Raw genomic sequence first — 25625 nt, 5'->3', positions numbered from 1 at the left:
TGGGTGATAGAGGGTGGCGCCCCAACCCCCCTCCACGGGCCTTGCTCTGTGTGTGATGGGGGAGAGTCATAACCTCCCCATTGGCCCTGCCCTGAGTGTGACAGGGTGCAGCGCCCCAACCTCCTGATCCGCCCTGCTCTGTGTGTGACAGGCGGCGGTGCCCCAACTCCCCTATCGGCCCTACTCTGTGAGTGACAGGGGGGAGCTCCTCAACCTCCTGATTGGCCCTGCTCTGTGCATGACAGGGGGAGCTCCTCAACCCCCTGATGGGCCCTGCTCTGTGAGTGACAGGGGGCAGCGCCCCAACCCCCTGATGGGCCCTGCTCTGTGAATGACAGGGGGCAGCACCCTAACCCCCTGATCGGCCCTGCTCTGTGCGTGACAGGGGGTGGTGCCGCAACCTCCCCCTCGACCCTGCCTTGAGTGTGACAGGGGGCGGTGCCCCAACCCCCCAATCGGCCCTACTCTGAGCGTGACTGAGGGTGGCATCGCAACCTCCCGATCCGCCCTGCTCTGTGCATGACATGGGGAGGCGCCCCAACTCCCCAATCGGCCCTGCTCTGAGCCTGACCAGGGGCTGCACCTAGGGATTGGGTGTGCCCTCTGCCACCCGGGAGGAGGCCTAAGCCAGCAGGTCGTTATCTCCCGAGGGGTCCCAGACTGCGAGAGGGCACAGGCCGAGCTGGGGGACCCCCCCCCCCGAGTGCACAAATTTTTGTGCACCGGGCCTCTAGTCCTATATAATAAAAGGCTAATATGCAAATCGACCCATCAGTGGAACAACTGGTTGCTATGATGTGCACTGACCACCAGGGGGCAGATGCTCAATGCAGGAGCTGCCCCCTAGTGGTCAGTGCACTCCCACAGGGGGAGCGCCACTCAGCCAGAAGCCCTAAGCCAGCTCACGGCTGGCAAGTGCAGCAGCGGTGGTGGGAGCCTCTCCCACCCTGCGGCAGTGCTAAGGATGTCCAACTGCAGGCTTAGGCCCCTCCCCAGGAGGAAGCCGTCAGTTGGACATCCCCTGAGGGCTTCCCGGACTGCGAGAAGGTGCAGGCCAGGCTGAGGGAACCCCCGAGTACACAAATTTTATGCACCAGGCCAAAATTCCAGAATTTATCATTCTTTACTCCTTTTGGCCTCATGTGTTCCTCCTCCGGTGACCCTTACAGCTTGGCATGGGATATAGGTATGATTTTCAGCCCCACTCACCTTCTTGGCACTTGCACAAGTGCCCTCAGGCAGTGAAAACATTTTTAAAAAGCACAACCACACTGGGCAGAAGCAGTTTACACTCTCCAGAATCATTTTACATCTGTTTTTAGTCTCACAGGCATCATTTGCTGGGGCAGGGCGAGGGGTGTTTTTATTTTCCTAGTTGCCTTATCCTGTAAGTTAAATCACACCAATTAAATATCTGACTCCAACTCGCAAAGTTATCTCGCTTGCTGACTGCCACTGATGAAGGGGTGAGTTGTGAAATCAGTTTGAAGGTCATAACAGACACTAAAATACAAAGTCTTGTTTTTTTAATAAAAACAGAAAAAAATCAGAGTGCATAATAATTTTGTTTTAGAAACTACTTATGTCGCCCTGACCGGTTTGGCTCAGTGGATAGAGCGTCGGCCTGTGGACTGAAGGGTCCCGGGTTCGATTCCGGTCAAGGGCATGTACCTTGGTTGCGGGCACATCCCCAGTGGGGGGTGTGCAAGAGGCAGCTGATTGATGTTTCTCTCTCATCGATGTTTCTAACTGTCTATCCCTCGCCCCTCCTCTCTGTAAAAAATCAATAAAATATATTTTTTTTAAAAAGAAACTACTTATGTCTGGCATGTGTGTAATGAGTTGTGACATAAAATGTAGCTCACAGCCCAAGCACAATACAATCAATGGAAAAGTCCCTAACAATGGGCAAGGTATTTTCTTTCCCTTTCCCCTTCTCCATTTCCTTTTTATTAAAGAAAAGCACAAACTACTGTATAAGGTCTTTCCCAGTTAAAATTTTATGAGTTTAGATAAAGGGAATAGAGAGAGTAGGGGCCTGAAAACTAGTACAGTAAGGCCTCGATTTTGGGGATCTACATTTGGACTTTGGATTTAACAGACAAAATTTCTGGTCCATATGTCATATGTGAAAAATAATACCCAGTCAATTTTAAAATGCTTTTAAGCAAAGTTTGCTTATAATTAAATTAACAGGTTATTTTTTGTTATTAACTCATTATTACTTTAAACAAATTTTAGCAAATAGGTCATATGTTAGAAAAAACACTGTAATAATATTTATGTAAGTAAATATTATATATCTACAACTATGGTCTACATATTTAAATCCAAGAGTCACTCCTTATAAAAAATGATTGGGAAATGATTAGGAAGTAATTACACTGCATGACTTTCTGCAGCAGTTTTAATGTGTGCAGGCACGGTTCTGAGGTGTTGCTAAGCCCCAGCCGTGTGCATTTGTTTACTCTCAGTGACTAGTGAATGCATGCATTTACTAGACCTGTTCAGTATAAATTTGAAATTACAGAAATACAGAAAATTTTTCTGTGAAATTAAACTTTTCATATATAATTTTAATTACACAAATGAGACTACATAAGCAAAAACAGGTAATCTAAAATGTCATTCTAAAATTTGTTTAAAATAACAGTGAATTAATTGCAAAATGTCATTTTAACATATGCATTTGGAAAACCTACTTTATTATTTAATAGACTTTTGGCTTAAAGGACACACCCTTGCTCAAATTAGTCTGTTATATCGAGGTTTTCCTGCTAATTTGCAAGAAGGACTCATATATTCTACCTTTCATCAGCCTTAAAGGAGACTAGTGTCTTTACCCTAAGACCATGTGGCCTTCCCTAGTCTTTCCCCAGAACCTCCATCACTAGCAGAAACACATACAACCTAGACCTCTCCCTCTACACCATCTCCTTAAAGGAGTAGTGACAGCAGACACATCTGTGCCAGTCTGTTCTATTTCAGCTTTGGCTAAGGAGACATTTTTGCAAAATCTAGGCAAAGCATCAGGATAAATAACTATTCTTTCCAAATTTGATGGTTTCCTCGCTGTAAAATGAGGAGATTGAAATAGATGAGTTATGAATTCTTCTGTATTTTTTTTAAAATAATGAATTTACTCCCAGACCATAAGTTTTTGGTTTTGTTTTTTTGTTGTTTTTTTTTGTTCCTCTGGGATATCTTTTTCTTCTGTGTAACCTCCTTTTCTGTTTTAGGAACAATCTGCTCTTTTCCAATAAGGATCATCTCACTTTGGCAGGGAGAGCTCATGTATGGGTTAATCTGCCCATGAGCTCTATAAGTTCTGCACTGCATCTTGGGAGCTTTGTTCACCTGGATGTGCTCAATGACTAGAGAGTCTACGTCTAAACCTTTAAGCTTGGTGTTGATTTCTGCATTTTTAAGTACGTACAGCAAAAATTCAGCATTCTTTTTAGGCCACTGACCTTGCGCCCAGCCCCACTCTTGGGCCTGGGCACACCTACCAACTCCACCATTGTAATGACAGAATGGCACACACTGCTTCCATAAAGTGACATCCTTCAGATGCTTGGTGGTTTTTTGGATATGCGTACCCTTGGTGGCATGGGCAGTTTCACAAGTGTGCTTAAAGTGAACAAAAAGGTTTAAACCTCTGGACTTCCATGATTTTGTTGGGTTTTCTGACTCAGTGAATAATGAACCATTTTCAGAGGTCACCTCTGGCTGCTTAGAGAAAGTTCCTCTAGTGCTAAAATTCTATTTTAAAAATCACCAGACTCATATTTACCTTGAGCTTTCTCTTGAAGCCTCCTTACTGTGACAAATCTGTTTTGGGAGAAAACAACATCATGATTATTCATCACAATGACCACTGTCTCTAAAGCTTTGATTCCTGCCATGATTCCTTCCCTTTTAAGTGAGATGATAACTCTTTTGAGGACAAAAACTCTGCCTAGTCCTTTGACTCTTCCATAGTCTTAACTTAGGACCTTGCATGCAGTTGGCAATGCATTTTATTGGCTGTTTCAGATAACATTCAGCAGATAATTCCCAATAAAAACTCTTAGAAGTAGAAAAGAAAATGAAAGTATCTACCAGAAATCTACACAGCAGCTTTGTTTTAGGTCAAGGACAAGAGTAGGATGCCAGTTATTACTGATACTATTCATCATTGGTGAGGAGGTCCTAATCAATTTAATAAGAAAAATGAAGTACTGGAAAGAAAGAGACAAAACCTATTTGCACATGAGATGATGTACAACCTAAAAAGCCCAAGAGCCATAGATTAACCTATTTAAAAAATATATTTTTATTGATTTCAGATAGGGAGAGGGAGGGATAGAAATATCCATGATGAGAGAGAATCATGGATCAGCTGCCTCTTGCACACCCCCTACTGGGGATCAAGCCCACAACTGGGCATGTGCCCTTGACCGGAATCGAACCCAGAATCCTTCAGTCCGCAGGTCAACACTCTATCAACTGAGCCAAACTGGTTAGGGGGAGATTAAACTTTTATTGGCAGTAATACAATTCAGTAAGATGGCTAAATCCAAAATCAAGAGATCAACATGCAGCCATAGCTGGTTTGCTTAGTGGATAGAGTATCAGCCTGCAGACTGAAGGGTCCCAGGTTCGATGCCTGGGTTATGGGTTCCATCTCCTGTGGGGAGCGTTCAGAAGACAGCCGATCAATGATTCTCATCATTGATGTTTCTCTCTCTCTCTCTCCCTCTCCCTTCCTTTCTAAAATCAATAAAAAATATATTTAAAAAAAGAGATCAACATGCAAACCTCAATATCTTTCCTACATACCAGAAATAACAACAACAAAAAAATGAGAGAACCCATTTACAATAAATACATAAAGTACCCAGAAATAAACTTAACAAAAAATGTGGTAAGACCTATGTAATAAAAACATTAAAACTCTTCTAAAGGCCAGTAAGAGAATACACATGAGGTATCCTGTCCCTAGAATTCTGTAAAGATGTCAATTCTTCTCAAATTAATCCTACAGATGCAATGCAATCTTATTCAAATTCCAAGATAGGTGTTTTTTTAAAATTGATTTTATAGAGAGGAAAAAGAGGTAGAGAGAGAAACATCAATGTAAGAGAGAAACATCTGTGTGAGCAAGAAACATCAATGGGTTGCCTACAAACCACTTCTGACCAGGGATCAAACCCGAAATATAGGCATGTGCCCTGACTGGGAATCAAACACACCACCCTTTGGTGCGTAGAATAACGCGCCCACCAAGTAAGTCACATCAGGCAGGGCCCAAAATAGTTTTTAAACAAAAACTGGCCAGCTGACATTTGGTAGAGAAAATGTGCAAGAATAGCTATGAAATTTATAAAAAAGATAAAAAATCAGGAGCTTACCCTATCAGAAGTCAAAATATAAAGGAATTGTAATTAATAGTGATACTGCTATTACCTAGTGATACAGAAAAAGACAACTGAATCAACAGAATAGAGTCCTGACAAAGAATTTTAGATCAGTAAAGAAAGAGCCATCCAATAAAAAATTTTAAAACAATTGGATATTCATGTAGAAAGAAAAGAAGTCAACCACACTAAAAACAAAGTCAATGATCAAGTTAAAAAATTAGAAATAACAATAAATGTTATAAAAAGGGCTAAAAAAGATCAGACTATTTACATACTTGAGATGACAAAGGCCTCACTAACAAAATCCACACCCCATAAGCCATGGGAAGACTGTCAGATATGGTGATAAACTGTCTACACACATCCTAGTCTTCAAAGCCCTTGCCCTCTTACACCCTAGACTGTCTTCTTCCTGTCGATTTTTGGAACTCTTTTTATATTAAACCAGAGGCTCAGTGCACGAAATCACGTGACACCCAAACCCACCGTGCTGTGAGACCCATCAATGCACCTCCTGGTGACTGGTCATTTGGTCATTATGGCATTATGGCCACTGGCCTTTTATCATAGAGATAACTTAATCCTTTCAGTGGCTTTCATTGAATTTCAATGTTTCAAATATTCCCCAGTGGTGTGTGTGTGTGTGTGTGTGTGTGTGTGTGTGTGTGTGTTTTGTTAATCCTCACCTGAGGGTATTTTCCCCATTACTTTTCAGAGAGAGAAGGGAAGAAGGGAAAGGGTGGGAGAGAGAGAAAGTGTGAGAGAGAGAGTAATGGATGTGAGAGAGAGACACATCCACTGGTTGCCTCCCACATGGCATGTGCAACCCAGGTACTTGTCCTAGACCAGGAATCAAACCTGTGACCATTTGGTGTGTGGGGCGATGCTCTAACCACTGAAGAAAACCAGGGCCCCAGTGTTTTTGTCTTTTCTAAGAAGACAGAACAGTGGAGTAAGAAGCACAAGCTTTGTAGTCAGGCAAAACAGGATTCTGTTTTTGGCTTTGCCACTGGGGCCTTAGGTTGATCTCCATCTATGGAAGAAGACAGTACTGTGGTCCTCACAGGATTGTGGAGACTGAATCAGATAATACATGGAAAACTTTTCATCTATGCTTGACATAAACCAGTGCTAAGCCTGGTAATGGTGACACAGACAAGGTGATTTCTGCCTGTGACATTAGACGCAGAAAGCTCTTTCCCAACACCAGGTTATAAAAATATTGCTCCTAGCCCTGGCTGATGTGGCTCCATTAGTTGGACATTATCCCATGCATTAAAAGGCTGCTGGTCCAATCCAGCCAGTGTGCCTCAGTGGTTGGGAACTGATCTATAAACCAGGAGGTCATTGTTCGATTCCCGGTCAGGGCACATGCCTGGGTTGCTGGCTCAATTCCAAGTAGAGGTATGCTGGAGGTAACCTGATCAATGTTTTTCCCTCTCCTCCCCTCCTCTCTCACTAAAAATCAATAAAAAAATATTTTAAAAATAAAAAATAAGCCCTGGCCAGTGTTTCTCACTGGTTAAAGAGTCAGCCCTCCCACCAAAGGGTTGCAGGTTCAATTCCCAGTCCAGGTCACGTACCTGCATGGCCCGGTGGGAGCTCCTGCAGGAGGCAACCAATAGATGTGTCTTTCACCTCTCTCTCTCCTCTCTCTCTTTCCCTCTCTCTCTCTCTTTTCCCCGTACTTCTTTCCCTACTTCTCTCTCTAAAAGAAAGCAATGGAAAGCAATGGGTGAAGATTTTTTAAAAATAATAAATTAAAATATTGCCTTTTATTTTCTTCTAGTACTTTTATGGGTGTTTTTTTTTTTGCATTTATGTAAATATGTTTGTTTGAGGTGAGAAACAGAGATCTGCTGTTATTTCCCCCTCAAATACTAGATAGGTAGCTTTTCCATTACCATTTATTCATTTTTCTTCCACAGATTATAACACTAAAAGGTGACATTTCAGAAGTCTTAGGAACACACAGGTCTGTCTATTGCTACACTCTGTATGCTACTTCAAACAAATATTAGGTTGTATTACTCCTCATTGTAGAATTGCCCCATCTTTCTTCCTTTGAACACTATTACTATCCACTACAAAACATGACACGATCAAAAAAGCTTATCATCTAAGTAGGAAGAGAAAATAATGAAACAACATAAGTAAATACAAATGCAAGGATAAACCACACAGAAATTAAATGCAGTATAGGAATTTATAGAAATTCCAAAAAAAGCAAAAGGCCATATGCCACCTGGAGATGTAGAGGGTACTGTCTGGGCAATGGCCAATTACTTTCTTCCCAGAGGTCTTGGCAAGTTGACCCCAAGCTACTCCCCAGGCTGCTATGCTCAGAAATAAGACTCTCTTCACCAAGAGAAAACCCACTTCTTCCTATTGTGGAAGTCTCAATTTATCAACACCACAGGATTAATAAAAAATCAGAATGCCAGATTATGACCTGACAGTGAGAACTACATCTGTTCCACAGCATCTGTGCCTCTACATGATCAGGGAAACACATTCTGTAGAGATAGGCCACCATGGCACACTAAAGCACAATCAGAGAACAGAATAAGAACAAAAGGAGCCCTAGCTGGTGTTGCTCAGTGGATAGAGCATCAGGCCTGTGGACTGAAGGGTCCGGGTTTGATTCTGGTCAAGGGCACATGCCTGGGTTGCAGGCTCAATCCCCAGGAGGGGGCGTGCAGGAGGCAGACGATCAATGATTCTTATTATCGATGTTTCTAGCTCTCTCCTCCCTCTCCCTTCCTCTCTGAAATCAATAAAAATATATTTTTAAAAAAGAACAAAAGGAACCAGCCAAATCCAACGTTTAATGAAAAGAACTGAATAAGCCAGATCCATTCAACTCCCAGACAGGCACAGCCAGGCTAGTGGGCCTGACTCTCCACATATGCTGCCAGAGAGGACATCTCTACTCTTAGGAAATGTTAGGATGGACAATGCTCATGTTGGTCTCTTCTTCACCTATTCTCTGCTTTTACTACTGACCAATCCTCCTGCAGATAGACATTATTTCTCTTTAGCAGTTAATGCATCTCATCAGGTTTTACTCCAGTCTGATAGACCAGGAAGCCATTTGGTCCTTACACATCACGGCTCTGCTCCATGATGTGTTGACCTTGGTATTTCTCTCTGGGGGAGCCACCTTTTAAAAAATTGCTTACCACATTTTTAAGTTCTCAGGGAATGACTTACTATTGTCCCTCCCCCACACAAAATGGTACCAATTTCACAAAAGGACTAGGACCAGGAGGGCTGGAGTTCTCAAGGAAGGCTTCATGAGGACAGATGAGCTTGAGCTGGCTTTTGAGAGAGTCACAGGATTTCCCCAGGCAGAACAAAATAAGGGAATTTTAGATGGGCAAAGGCACACAAAAAAGTGAGAATGGGCCTGGTGTGGCTAGGTTATGGTGAGGGGTGGCTTTGTTTGGAATGGAGGGCTGCCATGACTGTTGAAAAGGTAAATAAAATATATTATGTTGGATTTATGGGGTAGAGTCAAGATTGTCAGCTTATTAAATCATTCTTTAATGTCGGCAATCTGGCTGTAGGGAAAGTACACCATTATGTAATTGAACAAAAGGGACACAGACAAGCTCGAGGAACAGGTGACTCTAACATGACATGCTTTAGAGAAGCCTGATGCAGGATTTAGGTTGCAGTGTTTTAACTGAACCTACTAACACCATGCCGTACATACTGGAGAAGAAAGCTGCTAAGTATACCTTAAGAATTGACAAGATCACACTTTTATCATTATGCCATGTCCCATCTGCTAGGGTGACATAGCTCCACGAGGGTGGTGATTCTACATCTCTTCTCATTTCAGCCAACAAGGAAATAAATCAATGGTAGAAAGAGAGTAATGAGTGCATCACTCGACATCGTTCATTTCGAGTTGAAGAAATTTTGCTATCATGTCAATTCTGACCTATCAAACTTAAGTTTCAAAATAGTCTAGTGACTTACCTTGATTTCAATTCCAGAGAGATCTCTGGGAATGGGAATCATTTTAAAATCCATGGAATATAAATTTGTAATAAAAGAACAAATCATATCTCAGTGCTCATGAATAAAGAGGAGTATCTAGTAGGAGTAGGTGGGACAGCGGCTTTGATTTTCAGGTTGTGGGTTCTGAACCTCCTCTAAAAACAGAAAATATATTGGAAATCTGAATTAACTGTTGTCTTACCGCAATGAGACAGAAAACTACGAAATAAAAAGCTACTACTGCAATCACAGGTGATGCTATGATGACTTTGTTGTAGTTCTTATATTCTGGCACTTCATTTCTGAACTGGAAAAAAAAAAAGAACATTAAAAAAACCCCACCAAAACACCAAAGAGACAGATGGGATAAAAAAATAACAATTAGCTAGCCTATTCTAGAGAATAGCCAACTATTTATAACTATTATTCTAAAATCCCACTCTTCCAGGTAAATAGCTAACGTATAGGTTCTTCAAGAACATACCAAATCTAATGTGTTATGTAATCTTAGAATCAGCATTTTCTTGTACAATTTACTTATTTTGGGTGTTAGGTCCTCTTCTCCTCTACCCTAGAACAGGGGTACAATTCCTAAATGAGCAAAATGAGAGATCACTATTTTCGCCAAAGTCACATGGTCAAGACAAAATTCAGACGAGGTGCCCCTAGTCTTCTTGCCTGAGTACTTTCATGGCATGTCCTAAACTGACTAAAAGCCCGGTTCCGTGTTTCAGGAGCTGTCCTCACCTCATTTGACTCCTCCTCTTCCTGTTCCCCTGGGGCTCCCATCCTCTCATTTTTCCATTGTTCTGTATCCAACTCTCCCTTGGAAACCTTTACTTCCTGCTGCTCTTCAAGCAATTTCATCAGGAGGCCTGTTCCAGAAAATAGAGTTTCCTCAATTTATTTTTGAAACTTGAATTGTATAATTCAGGTTTAAGGGAAGGGTTCCCTCTGTTGTTTATCAAATGACTCAGGGGCATATCTGCAATTGTGTACATTTGAAAAGGGGAGTTTAATGAATGGTAATAACATTGATTCTGTATCTTCTAGATATTTTTCCAAGAATAAGGCTGCCAGGTCAGTGTGCTCAGTGGTGAGCATTCACCTATGAACCAGGAGGTCACGGTTCGATTCCCAGTTAGGGCACATACCTAGGATGCAGGCTCCATCCCCAGTGAGGAGCGTGGAGGAGGCAGCTTATCAATTATTCTCTCTCATCATTGTTGTTTCTATCTCTCTCCCTCTCCCTTCCTCTCGAAGTCAATAAAAATTTATTTTCAAGAAAGAAATAAGGCAATATGTATTTCAATGGACTAATATCATTTTTTTATCATTAAAGTCTAGCTGCTCACTCATGAAGGCTGACAAAGTCTCGCTATTTTTCTTTGGGGCTGTCCTCTCTGGCTCAATTGTCAGCTCACTGCTGTTGTACTTCTTCCGGTCTTCTAATATTTTCATGAATGGTCGTTCTGTAAGTACTTGTTCATCTGTCAAAAAAGATACCACATTTGATATTGAAAGACTCATGGGACAGCTATTTGTCAGTCCATAGCCATACATCCCAGTCCAATATACAGGGAATCAGCAAATACTTGAGCGCCATTTAGAGAGGAGAAAAATAACCCCCAACTTAAACCTATGATTTTTGACACAACAAAAGGAGAAAATGCATCTTTTTAAAAAGTGGTTACTTAGAACATTCCATAGCATGACATATGGTGACTATATTTAGGATTATTCCATTGGTCCCCAAGGGCCAACTGTCGGTTACTGGAGGAAAGCCAGGGCTGGAAGACCCACTCAGTTAGACACTCTGCAGATCTACTGTGAACTCCTCACATTCACGCACCCATCCTGTCCTGCTTCAGATGCAGAGGGGGCCTGAGCCTTCCTCTCTCCACTCTTCAGGATGCTTGTGTTCTTGCTACCATCACAGATGACCACGATTAACACCCACGGCTAACACGTCCTCATCTGGACACACCCTTCTCCACTAACCCACCGATTCCTCACTTGGGCCCTGCCTTCACATATGCCAGCCCCATAACAGACGGCTCTATACAGAAAAAACAATATGTCTACCCTCACTCTGTGCTTAAGATTTAGGCAGGCATCTGGGATGTACATTAAGAGACTTGCCAGGTTGTGTACCACTGTGGAATGTTCAATAAATCTATGGAATAAGACTTGGGGTTCTAAAATACATAAGGGAAAAAAATGACTTTTGTCAGATGCCTACTTTGCTATCATTTCATGTCATTTCTTATATTTTCAGCTGTACTTGGGAAACCATCAAAAGCTTCTGATTGTGTGAAGCTCAAGTGCACCATTGTGCAGCTGGTACACAAGAATTTTCAGAAGAATTAAAAGTGTTGCTGGTGGTGATAAGGGTGAGAGAAGGAGGTAACGTCCTGGGAAAGAGCATGGGCTTGCGGAGAGCCCCAAACTGGGAGCTGGAGACCTGGGCACACGATGACAGTTCTTAGCCCTTTCTGGTCTTGTTTTCAGTCACCTTAAAAGGAGATTAAAATGGCGAATCTGCCCACTGTTGGGGCAGAAGGGAGTAATATCATTGGTCAAAACATTGTTTTGAAAAATAAGCAACACTGACTTTATGTAAGTAGCACAGCAGTATTATTTATGATGTGCCCCAGATCACTGACAGAAACCCATATTCAATTTATCTGGGCATGAAATATATTTTGGAAGTTATCAAGTAGCTGCCAATAAACCTAATGTGGAGAAAAATACTTAAAAGCACAGGACTGTTTGGTGGACAGAAAACCTTGTACTTCAGAACAAGTTCAGAGTTGAACAGCCTAGGAATTAAGAGCCCTCCCATGCCTTAGAAGGGCTGGGTAGCAGCTTCTGGTGATGGATCCAAAAACTCTCAGGTTCCAAATAAAACTTACATAAAACAGCATCATTTGTATTCTTTTCATAAACTTGCAAAAACAAAATAAAAATGTATCTATATCTGTCTACACTGCAAAGGGCAATTGAAACCTGATGCATACAAAACAGTTTACAAACTGTGACACACTAATGAACAAGTTCTCATTTGGAAGTAAAGCACCCAGCAGAGAGCACAACACACACGATGTGGCCAGTAATGGTAATACCCTTCCCTTCATCTGACTTTTAGCAAAGAGAAGTTCTTAAAATTTTGGAGTTGAACTCTGAGTAAATGAATAGAAATAATGCAGTTAGTTCATTTGCTTACAAACTTATCATCATTGATTACAAATAAAAACAAAATAAAAATTAAAAAGTTTATCATGGGCAATTCAGACTCACCACAATGTGTTTTTACCAGACACTCATTGTCACAGTGCAGTTTGATTGACTTGGCAACAGCCTCAATACTATTTTTAAAGTGGCAGAGGCAGCAGGCCAAATGGCTAGGTAAGATCCTATAAATGGAAACACAAAGAATTAAATTAGTGGCAAAGGAATTACCTGAATTGCCGGAAGCCGGTCCATCCTTGCTGCTTGACACAGTCGCTGCAGGAAAGAAACATCTGCACAGATATGTTTCAAGGGACCTGGCATATATAGCATATTGTTCTTAATATGTTTGCTCTCCTTAGTGCCATGTGATTTAACCAAGGTCACCTCTCTGAGAAAGGTTGTTTCCCCAGGTGGGGATTTTTCCCTGAGGTTAGGGAGGAGATACAACCCCTTAATTGCCAGGCGGGTAGTTAAGCTACATAATCTTTACTCCCTGGAATGGAGATAAGAAACACCCTAACCTTTGTAATAGAAATTGACAGGATTAAAATCGGCTGGTATAAATACGGATGTAACAAGACAATAAACATCAGCTCCTCATCAGCTCCTCATCAGCTCCTCATCAGATCCACATCAGCTCCTCATCAGCTCCTCATCAGATCCTCATCAGATCCTCATCAGATCCTCATCAGATCCTAACCAGAACCTAGCCAGAGAACATGGCAAAAGATCCTGGACAGAACCTGGCTACAGAACTTCACTGGAGAACCTAGACAGAACATGGCAAAAGAACCTGGATAGAACCTGGCTAAAGAACCTGATGACTGAATCTGGCTGGAGAACCTGGAGAACCTGGCTGGAGAACCTAGTGAGAGAACATGGCACCAGATCTTGGTTGGAGATCCTGACCAGAACTTGGTTGGAGTTCCTAACCAGAACTTCGCTGGAGATCCTGGAGGGAGAACCTCGCTATGCTGATGAACTGAAACCAGTTTCCATGTCATTCCTTCTTCGCCGACTCCGTCCACACCTTTGGGGACCCCTGGACCCGCTGGGGCAGGACCCCAGCACTGAATAGGTAGAAGAGGTAGGCCAAGGCTACCACAGGGTTGGGCAAAAAAGAATTGTTGGGGCATTATCTCCTGAAGAGTTTTATAGGGATCAGTTGGCCATTTGCTATTCATGAATATTGTAAATAAATAGAAAGGAGGAAGGAAGTGCTCAACAGAAGGGTAAGAATGGCAATGGGTATGGGATGCCTAGAATAAATGTGATAGAGATTATAACTGGGTGACACTGATCTGTAGTTTAAGAATCTACACTAATAAAAGAGAAACATGGTAATTGGCGTACGACCGCTACCCTTCCCATTGGCTAATTAGCGAGATATGCAAATTAATCACCAGCCAAGATGGCGGTTAACTGTCAACAAAGATGGCGGTTAATTTGCATATGTAGGCACAATGCAGGGAGGCAAAATGGAAAGCACAGAAGAAGCCCCCTGGCACTGACAGTGATCGGAAACCCAGGGGGGAGCTAAGAGCCGGGGGGCAGGGCAAAGGCGGCCCCTAGGGCCGCCTTTGCCCTGCCCCCGGCCATGATCGGAGAATCCTGGCCTTTGCCGCTCTGGCCAGTGATAGCAGGAAGTAGGGGTGGAGCCAGCAATGGGAGCTGGGCAGAGGTGGAGCCAGGGATCTCCGGGTGGCTGCAGCCGCTGCCCGGAGCCCACGATCAGGGAGCGGTTGCAGCTGGGTGGGGGGGGCGGCTGCAGCTGGGGGTCCCCGCTGCCCTAACGCCTCGGCCAGAGGCATTAGGCACGGGCAGGGGTGGAGCCCATCAGGGGGCGGCTGCAGCTTGGGGGATCCTCTGCCCGGGCCTAACGCCTCCGCCAGAGGCAAAAGGCCCGGGAGGGGCGGCTGCAGCTGGGGTCCCCACTGCCCGGGCCTCACGCCTCAGCCAGAGGCATAAGGCCCGGGCAGGGGCGGAGCCCACGATCGGGGGGGTGGCTGCAGCTGCAGGGGGGGTCCCCTGCCCAGCCTAATGCCTCGGCCAGAGGCGTTAGGCTGGGCAGGGGCAGCTGCAGCTGGGGGTCCCCACTGCCCGGGCCTCATGCCTCAGCCAGAGGCATAAGGCCCGGGCAGGGGCGGAGCCCACGATCGGGGGGCGGCTGCAGCTGCGGGGGATCCCCTGCCCAGCCTAAAGCCTCGGCCAGAGGCGTTAGGCTGGGCAGGGGCAGCTGCAGCTGGGGGTCCCCACTGCCCGGGCCTCATGCCTCAGCCAGAGGCATAAGGCCCGGGCAGGGGCGGAGCCCACGATCGGGGGGCGGCTGCAGCTGCGGGGGATCCCCTGCCCAGCCTAAAGCCTCGGCCAGAGGCGTTAGGCTGGGCAGGGGCAGCTGCAGCTGGGGGTCCCCACTGCCCGGGCCTCACGCCTCAGCCAGAGGCATAAGGCCTGGGCAGGGGCGGAGCCCACAATGGGGGGGGGGGGGCGCGGCTGCAGCTGCGGGGGGTCCCCAGCCCAGCCTAACGCCTCGGCCAGAGGAGTTAGTGAGGCGTTAGGCTGGGCAGGGGCAGCTGCAGCTGGGGGTCCCCACTGCCGGGGCCTCACGCCTCAGCCAGAGGAGTAAGGCCCAGGCAGGGGTGGAGCCCACATCGCAGGCGGCTGCAACTGGGGGTGTCCCTTGCCCAGGCCTAACGCCTCAGCCAGAGGAGGTGTTAGGCCGGGGCAGGGGCAGCTGCAGCTGGGGGTCCCCGCTGCCCGGGCCCAATGCAGAAGCGTAAGGCCTGGGTAGGGGTGGAGCCCATGATCTTGGGAGGCTGCAGCTGCGGGGGTCCCCTGCCCAGGCCTAATGCCTTGGCCAGAGGCATTAGGCCTGGGCCGGAGCAGTGCCAGTGATCATGGGGAGCAGGGTCACAGTCACTGATGGTGGGAGCTTGGGGTCCCCTGCCCAGGCCTAATGCCTTGGCCACAGGCGTTAGGCCTGGGAAGGGGTGGAGCAGGAGGTCCCTTGGAGAGCTGTGGGTCCCCTGCCCAGGCCTAATGCCTGGGTGAGAGGCATTAGGGCGGAGCAGTCAATTGCAGGGAGCAGGGGCCGAGTTGATGATGGTGGGGAGCTGGGGGTCTCTTGCTCAGGCCTAATGCCTTGGCCAGAGGTGTTAGGCGTGAGCATGGGCAGAGCCAGCGATCGGGAGCAGGGGCGGCGTGGGCGATCGTAGGGAGCTGGGGGTCCCCTGCCCACCCTGATCTGGGACACCCTTCAGGGCAAACCAGCTGGCTCCCACCTGTGCACCAGGCTTCTATCCTATATAATAAAAGGGTAATGTGCACATGCAATTTTTTTCCCCAAATATATTTTATTGATTTTTTACAGAGAGGAAGGGAGAGGGATAGAGAGTTAGAAACATCGATGAGAGAGAAACTTCGATCAGCTGCCTCCTGCACACCCCCTACTGGGGATGTGTACGCAACCAGAGTACATGCCCTTGACGAGAATCGAACCTGAGACCCTTCAGTCCGCAGGCCAATGCTCTATCCACTGAGCCAAACCCGTTAGGGCGGTAATGTGCAAATTGACCCTAACAGCAGAACGACTGGGAATGACTGGTCACTATGACACACACTGACCACCAGGGGGCAGAAGCTCAATGCAGGAGCTGCCCCCTGGTAGTCAGTGCACTCCAACAGGGGGAGCTCTGCTCAGCCACAAGCCAGGCTGAAGGCATCACATTGGCGATGGTGGGAGCCTCTCCTGCCTCCTCAGCAGCTCTGTGGATGTTCAACTGCAGCTTTGGCCCGTTGGCAAGTGGACATCCCCCAAGGGATGTATCACTGCCAGCTTAGGCACAATCCCCCGGTGAGCAGGCCTAAGCCAGCAGGTGGACATCCCCGGAGGGGTCCCAGACTGCAAGAGGGCACAGGATGGGCTGAGGGACCCCCGAGTGCACAAATTTTTGTGCACGGGGCCTCTAGTAATGTTAATAAAATATAAAGTAATTATTTTAAAGAAGAGCCCATGAGTTCACAATGATACTCAAAAAGAAAAGAGAGAAGCTATTATTTATAGAATAATGCCAGCTAAAAAATGGAGAAAGAATAGTCGTTTCAATGAACGGTGCTGGGACAATTGGATATCTCCATGTAAGAAAAGTGAACTTCAACCCAAACCATATACAGAAATGGACTTAAATTGGTTGAAAGATCTAAATGTAAAACCTTGAACTATAGAACTTCTACAAGAAAACATATAAGAAAATCTTTATAACCTTGAATTGGGCAAGATTTCTTAGATACAATACCAAAAGCAGAATCTATAAAAAACAAAAAAGGGATTAATTGAACATTATCGAAATTAAGAATTTCTGCCCCACAAAGAACACTCTTGGAAGAATGAAGAGACAAGCCACAGAATGGGAGCAAATACTTACCAATTGACATATTTAACATAGGACTTGTTTCCAGAATATGTAAATAACCCAAACTCAATGTAAAATAGATAAATGATTCAAAGATATACAGATGGCAAATAAACATATGAAAATATATTTTACATTATTAAGCATTAGGGAAATGCAAATTAGACCTACACTGAGATACCACTACACACCTATTAAACTATATAAAATTAAACAGAATGGCCATACCAGATATTGGCAAACATGTGAAGAAAATGAAATTCTCATACAATGGTGGGAATGTAAAATCTACAACCATTCTGGAGAATAGTTTTTTTTAAAACTTAAACATACACCTACCGTTTGTTCCAGTCATTTCACTTCCAGGTATTTATCAGGAGAAATAAAAGTATATTTCCATAAAAAGACTTGCACATAAATATTCATAATAGCTTTATTTGTAATAGTAAAAAATTGGAACAACTCAAAGAGCCATCAATACTGATACATCAGTTGAAAAATACTGATATATCCATATATAATAAAATACTTTTCAGCAATAAAAAGAAATGAATTATCTATACACATAACAACATGAATGAATCTTAAAATAATCATCTGAGTAAAGGAAGCCAGTTAGAAAAGAGTAGATACTGTATGATTCCATTTATATAAAATTCTAGAAAATACAAACTAACCTATAGCAACAGAAAGCAGATCGATGCTTGCACAAGAATTGGGGATGGTAAGGAGGAATGGAAGGAAAAATTACGAAGAGACATGATGAAAATTTCTGAGGTTATAGACAGTTTGATTTTGGTGATGGTTTTGTGGTATATGAATATATATTGGTTGAAAGACCTAAATGTAAAACCTATTACTATGAAACTTCTACAAGAAAACATATGAGTGTATATAAACACAATATATATTTATAAACAAAATTATTATGTCAATTATACCTCAAAAAGTTGTTAGAAGTAAATGATGTAGACAACTGGGAAAATTGGAATTTCAACTCTTTATTATGTAATATTATAGTGTAGGAATTGAATTTCTTCAGTGCATTAATAGTATTATAGTTCTACAGAGCAATGATTTTGAATATCCTAGAGGAAGTCATCTAACTGACAAGGGAAGGATTGACTGTGGCAGATGCTGTGGGAGAACTGAGGAATATGAGGTTAGACAATCACCAACAGATACAACAATGTGCAGATGGCAGTCATTTGTAGGCTGGACTGTCAGACGCAGTTGGAGCACACTGGTAATAGCAGAGCCCTTTCCTATACTAATTTCATGTAACCTTCTCAACTACCCTTAGCATAACAGCAAGTTTCTATTAGCCTGCCATATTGGGAGGGGTAGCACAATTTAAGATGCAATAAATTCTATAATAAACTGTCACAATAGGGGTCCACAGAAATATTTTTTTTAAAACAAAAACCAAACAAACAAACAAAAAACCTCTGACTCTTACTTTACACCATATAGAAAAATTTCTCAAAATGGATCATAGACCTAAACATAACTAGACAACATCTGGAAGAAAACATAGAAGAAAATCTATGTGATTTTGGATTAGACCAGTGATTCCCAAAGTGGGCACTACCGCCCCCTGGTGGGCGCTGCAGCGATCCAGGGGGGCGGTGATGGCCACAGGTGCATTTGTTTTAACTTTTTTTGTATTACCTTTCTATTCTGAGTTCAATAAATAGTTTCATAATTTCAAACTTCACTGTTTCTAATTTACACCTTTCTTTACTATATTTTACGAAAAAGGTAGAAACATTAATACATATATCTTTCTGTTTAATTGCTATTAAAATTTAAAAAAATTAATTTCCAGGGGGTGCTGAGTAATATTTTTTTTGGAAAGGGGGCGGTAGGCCAAATAAGTTTGGGAACCACTGGATTAGACAATGGGTTCTTACACAAAAAAATTCTTAGATAAGAACAAAAAAGCACAAACCAAATAAGAAAAACATTGCTGAATTAGAGTTTGATGAATTCGAGTTCCTCAAAATTTAATTTTCCAGGGCAGACGGCATGGCGTGCCTGCCCGTGAATCCCTGGCAGAAGTGGCCTCGGAGCTGGGCAGTGCCACACTCCCACTGGGGGCCTTACTCCCAGGGCAGGAAGGCTCCCAGGGCAGGCGACGCAGCGCCTGCCCACGAAACCCCGGTGGGAGTGGCCTTGGAACTGGGTGGTGCCGGGGTTAGGGGCGGGTTCCGAGCCACGCAGCAGCCACTTGGAGCCCATCCCTAACCCTGGTGTGTGGTGTGTGTCTGCTGGGGCTGGGGGCGTGCTCTGAGCTGGTCGTGATGTCCTGGCCTAATTTGCATATCTCTTATTATATAGGATTCCTACTAGAAAGGCTAATTAAAAAAACATCCTATATAATAAAAGGCTAATATGCAAATCGACTGAATGGCAGAATGATAGGTCTCTATGACACACACTGACCACGAGGGGGCAGGCACTCAATGCAGGAGCTGCCTCCTGGTGATCAGTGCGCTCCCACAGGGGGAGTATTGCTCAGCTAAAAGCCCTGAGCTGGGTTCACAACTGGCGAGCGCAGCGGCAGTGACGGGAGCCTCTCCTGCCTCCATGGCAGCGCTAGGGATGTCCAACTGATGGCTTAGGCCTACTGCGAAAGCGCACAGTTTGGGCTGAGGGACCCCCTCACCCCGTGCGTGAATTTCGTGCACTGGGCCTCTAAGAGAAATATATAGGTCAGGTGAAAATGTGAAGCAATTGCAGCTCTCATCTACTGCTGGTGATAAGGCAAGATGGTACAACCACTTTAGAACACAGTTTAGCAGTTTCTTAACTAATTAAATATGTACTCAGCATATGATGCAGCAACCCTACCTTAGGTATTTTACCCCAAAGTAATGAAAATGTATTTTTACACAAAGACCTGTATGTGAGTGTTTTTAATCTTTTAGAATATATATATATATATATATATATATATATATATATATTATTTCAGAGAGGAAGAGGGAGATAGAAATATCAATGATGAGATAGAACCATTGGCCAGCTGCCTGTTGCAAGCTCACAGCCTACGCATGTGCCTTGACTGGGAATTGAACCATGACCCACTGACCCATAAGTTGACTCTCAACCGTTGAGTCACTCACAGCTGGGCCATGTGAGTGTTTTTAGCAGCTTTATTCTTAAAAACCAAAAAACTAGGAACAACTCAAATATCCATTAACTGATGACTGCATAAACAAACTGGTGTATACACACAATTAGAATGCTATGCAGCAATAAAAAGTAAAGTGCTACTAATAGATGCAGCAACATGTATACATTTATTTTAAAAAGGGGGTTATGCTACGTGAAAGAAGCCAAATACAAAAGGCTACACCAGTGGTTCTCAACCTTCCTAATGCCACGACCCTTTAATACAGTTCCTCATGTTGTGGTGACCCCCAACCATAAAATTATTTTTGTTGCTACTTCATTACTGTAATTTTGCTACTGTTATGAATCGTAATGTAAATATGCAGGATGTATTTTCATTGTTACAAATTGAACATAATTAAAGCATAGTGATTAATCATAAAAACAATATGTAATTATATGTGTTTTCCGATGGTCTTAGGAGACCCCTATGAAAGGGTCGTTCGACCCCCAAAGGGGTCGCAACCCACAGGTTGAGAACTGCTGGGCTACACTCTACATGATTTCATTTATAAGACATCCTGGAAAAGGCAAGGCTATAATGACAAAAATCAGATTGGTGCTCACCAGGGGCTGGTGGTGGGAGGAAGAATTGACTGCAAAGAAATATGAGGAGCCTTTATGGGATGACAAAAGTGTTCTGTATCTCTAATGTGATGGTGGTACATTGATCAAAACTACACAGTTGCCAAAACTCACTAAACTGTACACTTTAAAAGTGATTTTTTGATTTTTGTTAATCCTCACCTGAGGATATTTTTTCCACTGATTTTTTTTTCTCTGAGAAAGTGGAAGGGAGGGAAGGTGGGGAGAGGGGAGAGGGAGAGAGAGAAACATTGATATGAGAAAAGCACATTGGTTGGTTGCCTTCTGCAGGCACCCAACCAGGGCCAGGGATCAAACCTGCAACCCAGGTACATGCTCTGGACTGGATATTAAATCTGAGACCCTTCAGTGTGGGGGCCAATGCTCTTACCATTAAAAAACACTGGCCACGGTTAAAAGAGTGAATTTTATTTAATAAAAATTATACCTCAATAAACCTGACTTACGAAAATAATAAAGCAAACCTAAAATAGTAACTAAGTGAAAATAAGTAAAAGAAAAACCAACTTACAGTTTTTCCAGTGTAAGGGTCATCTTGAGGATGTTATCAACTGTTGTAAATGACACTTGGGTTGCTCCCATGTCTCTGAAGGAGAAGGACCAAACATGCATGATATGAACCCAAAGACAACAATTCTATATCTACTTCAATTCTGGCTTCTCTGTCAAGCCAACTCAAGAATTTATTTGCCATAGGTGATATTTTCTGAGAGCTCTTCTTGAAGAAATTTAAATTTATTTGCATCATCAAATTAATTACTTTGGTGAACAGTAGAATCTGTGTTTATTCTTTTTACCATTATCCTATTTGTCTTTCTCAATTGCAACCACAACTTGATTATTCTTTTTAAAATATATATGTAATGTACAACTTATTCCTTTTTTCTTTCTGAGATCAATGGTACTTCTACATGCATCTGCATGTTTCATGTCTGAACGTGTTGTTCAACACTGCTCCCTTCCTCTCCTGGCTGTGTTGCTCTTGTGCAGTCTTTATCATTTTTCTGTGCTAATAGTCATTTTCAATAACCTAGTTAAAATTTAAATTATGACTTTTTAATCAAAATGCAAAATATTTAATCTTGGATGAAAGTAAGAAAGAGCAGAAATCATCTCATGAGCCACGAAATTGTTGCAATACTTACAAATATTTCAACGCTGGCAAATTAAAAAGATATGGATCTTGAATGGTTGTCAGAGGATTACGATTGAGGATTCTGAAAAATGCAATAGAATTAAAACTGTCTGCATTTTCAGTAAGTGCCATGAAAGCTTATATTCATTTTGTTGGTACAAAACTTGAAGGTTAAAGAAATCATTTTCTGTCTTTACCTTTAGATTACCCTTAAGAATCCCTAAAGCATACTTTTTTGGGGAACTACCCAGGTCTCTAAATGACAAAATGGAGAAGAACATGTAAAAAATAGGGAAAAAGTGAATAGCAAATAAAAAAGTATGCCAAAGAACTTATCAGATTGAAAACTCTATTAATGCCCGGCTGGTGTGATTCAGTGGTTGAGCGTTGACCTATGAAACAGGAGGTAATGGTTCGATTCCCAGGTCAGGGCACAATCCCGGGGTTGCGGGTTTGATCCCCAGTAGGGAGCGTGCAAGAGGCAGCCAATCAATGATTCTTTCTCATCATTTATGTTTCTATTTCTCCCTCTCCCTTCCTCTCTGAAATCAATTAAAATATATTTTAAAAAAGAGAAAAAAAGAAAACTCTATTAGTGACTATGCTGATAGGAAGCTCCTACTCTACAGAAATTACTATTTCTAGTGTCCTCCATAATTCAAGGTGCTTTTCTTTCATCTCCAGAAAATTTTAAAAATCCAATTTAAACCACCCAGTTAAAGAGAAAAATAGGACTAACTCCTTGGTTTTGGAGCCAAAAAGAGGATAAATCTAAGAGGAACTGGTGAAAGCCATGCTCCTATCACATACTCCCATGTTGTATTTTTATATCACAGGCTTTGTTACATTGTATGTAAATCACCTGTTTACTTGTCAATTTCTTGGACTGTTAGTGCCTGACATTTACTAGGTATTTATTTATTTATTATTTTTAAAAATATATTTTATTGATTTTTTACAGAGAGGAAGGGAAAGGGTAGACAGTTAGAAACATCGATGAGAGAGAAACATCGATCAGCTGCCTCTTGCACACACACCCCCAACTGGGATGTGCCTGCAACCAAGGTACATGCCCTTGACTGAAATCAAACCTGGGACCCTTCAATCCGCAGGCCGATGCTCTATCCACTGAGCCAAACAGGCCAGGGCACATTTACTGGGTATTTAATAGATGTTTGTTTAATAAATAAATAACACTTTGATTATATATCAATAAAAATGAACAAATTTGTTAATTGACACAAATTTTTATTCCCAATGCTGAAATAAATGTTCTTCTCAATTCTATAAAACATACAAGTAAAACAAGACAAACAAAAAACAAGAAGAAAAGAAAATCTGTCTTTAGGTTAACTACTCTAAAGTCATTAGTATACTTTTGCAGACTATTATAAAGATGATTATTACAGCTAATATCTATTAGGCTACTGGGCATCTGTAATGAACATTTCATATTTAATCCTCACAATAACTTTATTGATATATATTATTACCCCGTTTTACAAATGAGGAACCTGAGGCACAGAGAGGTTATATAAGTTGTCCTAGGTTGTCAAGCTAGTAAAAAGCAGAGCTGGAATTTGAACTCAGTTCTGACCTTAAAACCCATGTTTAAGCCCCATTAAGAAGAGGGGTTTTAAAATAGCTGCTACTTTAACCTTAATTCTGAGACCACTAGATATAGAAATCCCTTTTCAAATTTCATGTACCCGTCTGGGACAGCCTCTATGAGAATTACATTCTTTTCCTTTTTCTTCCTGTTTCCTAATGATCAGCCATGATTAAATATTTAACTAGCTTAGAGTCATTGAGACTTTAGAAATTTAAAACCATGTTGTAGGCAAATCGGTGAAAACGGTGAAGTAAGTCATCCCTAAAAAACAACTGGCAAAAAATGGTCAGAATCAACTTTTTCAAACTGTAAATTTAGCCATCAGGCTCGGAGGAATCCAGGGAACATTTAGTCAAGAGAAATTATTGCTTTCTGTAAGAACAGTGATCTGTGTTGCTTTAACTCATCCTAGAGCTTTGCTCTCCATCCCTGGGGTAACCTTGAAAAACAGCCCACAGCCCCAGTACCACAGAAAGCAGAATGGAATGAACTAAAATAAGCCATCAGTCTGGACCTAGGTAGGTGAATGAAGGAGAAGCACTTTAAAGTCAGAAAAAATAAGTAGATTTAACATTTAGGATTATCAACCACTGCTGGTTTTCCATAATATATTTAATTCCTGATTTTATCTGAAAGGAATAGGCTTATGACTACCATTCAAAAAGTGTTACTTTATTAATACACTCAGCATGTCTCTGAGGTGGATTTCAGATCCAAAATGGACTCTTTACCACACTGTTAACGTGTTCATTCAGTGTCTATCAATAACAGATTTCACTCAATAAACTTACTGAAATATAATTACCTGAAAACCAGGGGTGAATCAAGGTTTTGTGGAGACTGAACCTCATCTGTTTTGGGAAATCCTAATAAAAATATGCAAAATTGTGAATATGAAAAGTGACAGGCCCCTCCAACTTGCTAGAACTTGGAAGGGACTTATGCAAGTGAAGAACCCTGAAGCTTAAGCTTCATTCAATTCATGATAAATCCATCTCACACTTATTACAAACTTATTTATTGCAGGGGAAAATATTCTTTCAACTTATAAAAACACCAGCAATATATTATATAGATGAAAAAATGACTTGGGAAAAGATGCAATTTAGTTTATATCTCACTATGGCAAATGTTTCCTGAAGCAAGTGAGTTTTGTCCATAAGATTTGGCCCAAAACAAAGGAGCCCAGCCTCCAGCACACACTTATGGTTTCTGACAACCTTTTGAAAGTACTATGAGTTAGTTTTAGAACTACAGCTCTATTCAAATCACAAGATAGGGGTATTAATTTATTTCTAACATCAGCTAGCTCTGATTCTTTCATTGACTTTTCTGTCATTTAAGATGAACCCAGAAACTCAAGATAAACAAATTGGTGCCTACTCTGTTACCAACCTTTTTTGACACATCACCCAGTCCCCGTTTTGTCTCCCTCCTATCTTGTTACCCTGCTGTAAAGATGCTGGCAAGGCTCTCGTATGTTTTCCCATCAACATCCACCTTACTCCTTCCAGTATAAATTTCTTGGGGATAAAGTCCCTGTCCAATTCTTCTTTGTACCCCCAGCAATTAGTACATGCTGACACTGTTTCTGAATTTTTTTCAACTGAGATTCCACAATTTTTGTTTGTTTTTTCCCCCCTGTACTACCTTCATAACTATAGTGAAACTCAGATTCTTATAGGAGACTCTCAGTATTACACAATGCTTAGTAAAGGTGGTGAGTTTTCAACATTGTATTGATGCTACCAAAACCTCTTGGTGTAGGGACGCAATGAGCGTGCTCTCTAATGCATTGACCAAAGGAAAACTGGCTGTCTGTGCTCTTTCCCCATGTGAGGCATCATCAAATTAATGAGAGAAGATGGAGGCCGCTACAGATGGGCATCTGCAGGAACTGCCAATCCAGCTCGGCACATCCTGAACATCCGCATCTAACCCGAAATGAATTGTGTGAAATTGGATTTCTATTCCACAAGACAGTAAGACAGTCTTTTCCAAAGACAAGATTGGAACACAATATTCATCTTGAGTCTAAA

At 42.5% G+C, this 25625-nt stretch overlaps 1 protein-coding gene across 1 annotated transcript in view; it reads right to left on the bottom strand.

The window, feature by feature from the left end:
- Positions 1 to 25625, bottom strand: part of LOC138994432 (leucine-rich repeat-containing protein 37B-like) — a 73327-nt gene that overhangs the window by 3240 nt on the left and 44462 nt on the right. Inside the window, exons 5-11 of the mRNA XM_070394359.1 lie at positions 21985 to 22056; positions 21351 to 21425; positions 12711 to 12826; positions 10766 to 10900; positions 10158 to 10285; positions 9613 to 9717; positions 3794 to 3831 (exon numbers count right to left, since the gene is read on the bottom strand). Of these exons, the coding sequence (XP_070250460.1) occupies positions 3794 to 3831; positions 9613 to 9717; positions 10158 to 10285; positions 10766 to 10900; positions 12711 to 12826; positions 21351 to 21425; positions 21985 to 22056 (669 nt within the window). The remainder of the gene's footprint in view (positions 1 to 3793; positions 3832 to 9612; positions 9718 to 10157; positions 10286 to 10765; positions 10901 to 12710; positions 12827 to 21350; positions 21426 to 21984; positions 22057 to 25625) is intronic.

The sequence above is a fragment of the Myotis yumanensis genome, unplaced genomic scaffold (genome assembly GCF_028538775.1).
Source record: "Myotis yumanensis isolate MYYU_CA2020_CCGP unplaced genomic scaffold, mMyoYum1.0.hap1 SCAF_16, whole genome shotgun sequence".
In the NCBI taxonomy this organism is placed as follows: Eukaryota; Metazoa; Chordata; class Mammalia; order Chiroptera; family Vespertilionidae; genus Myotis; species Myotis yumanensis.
This window is presented reverse-complemented; position numbering and strand designations above follow the sequence as displayed.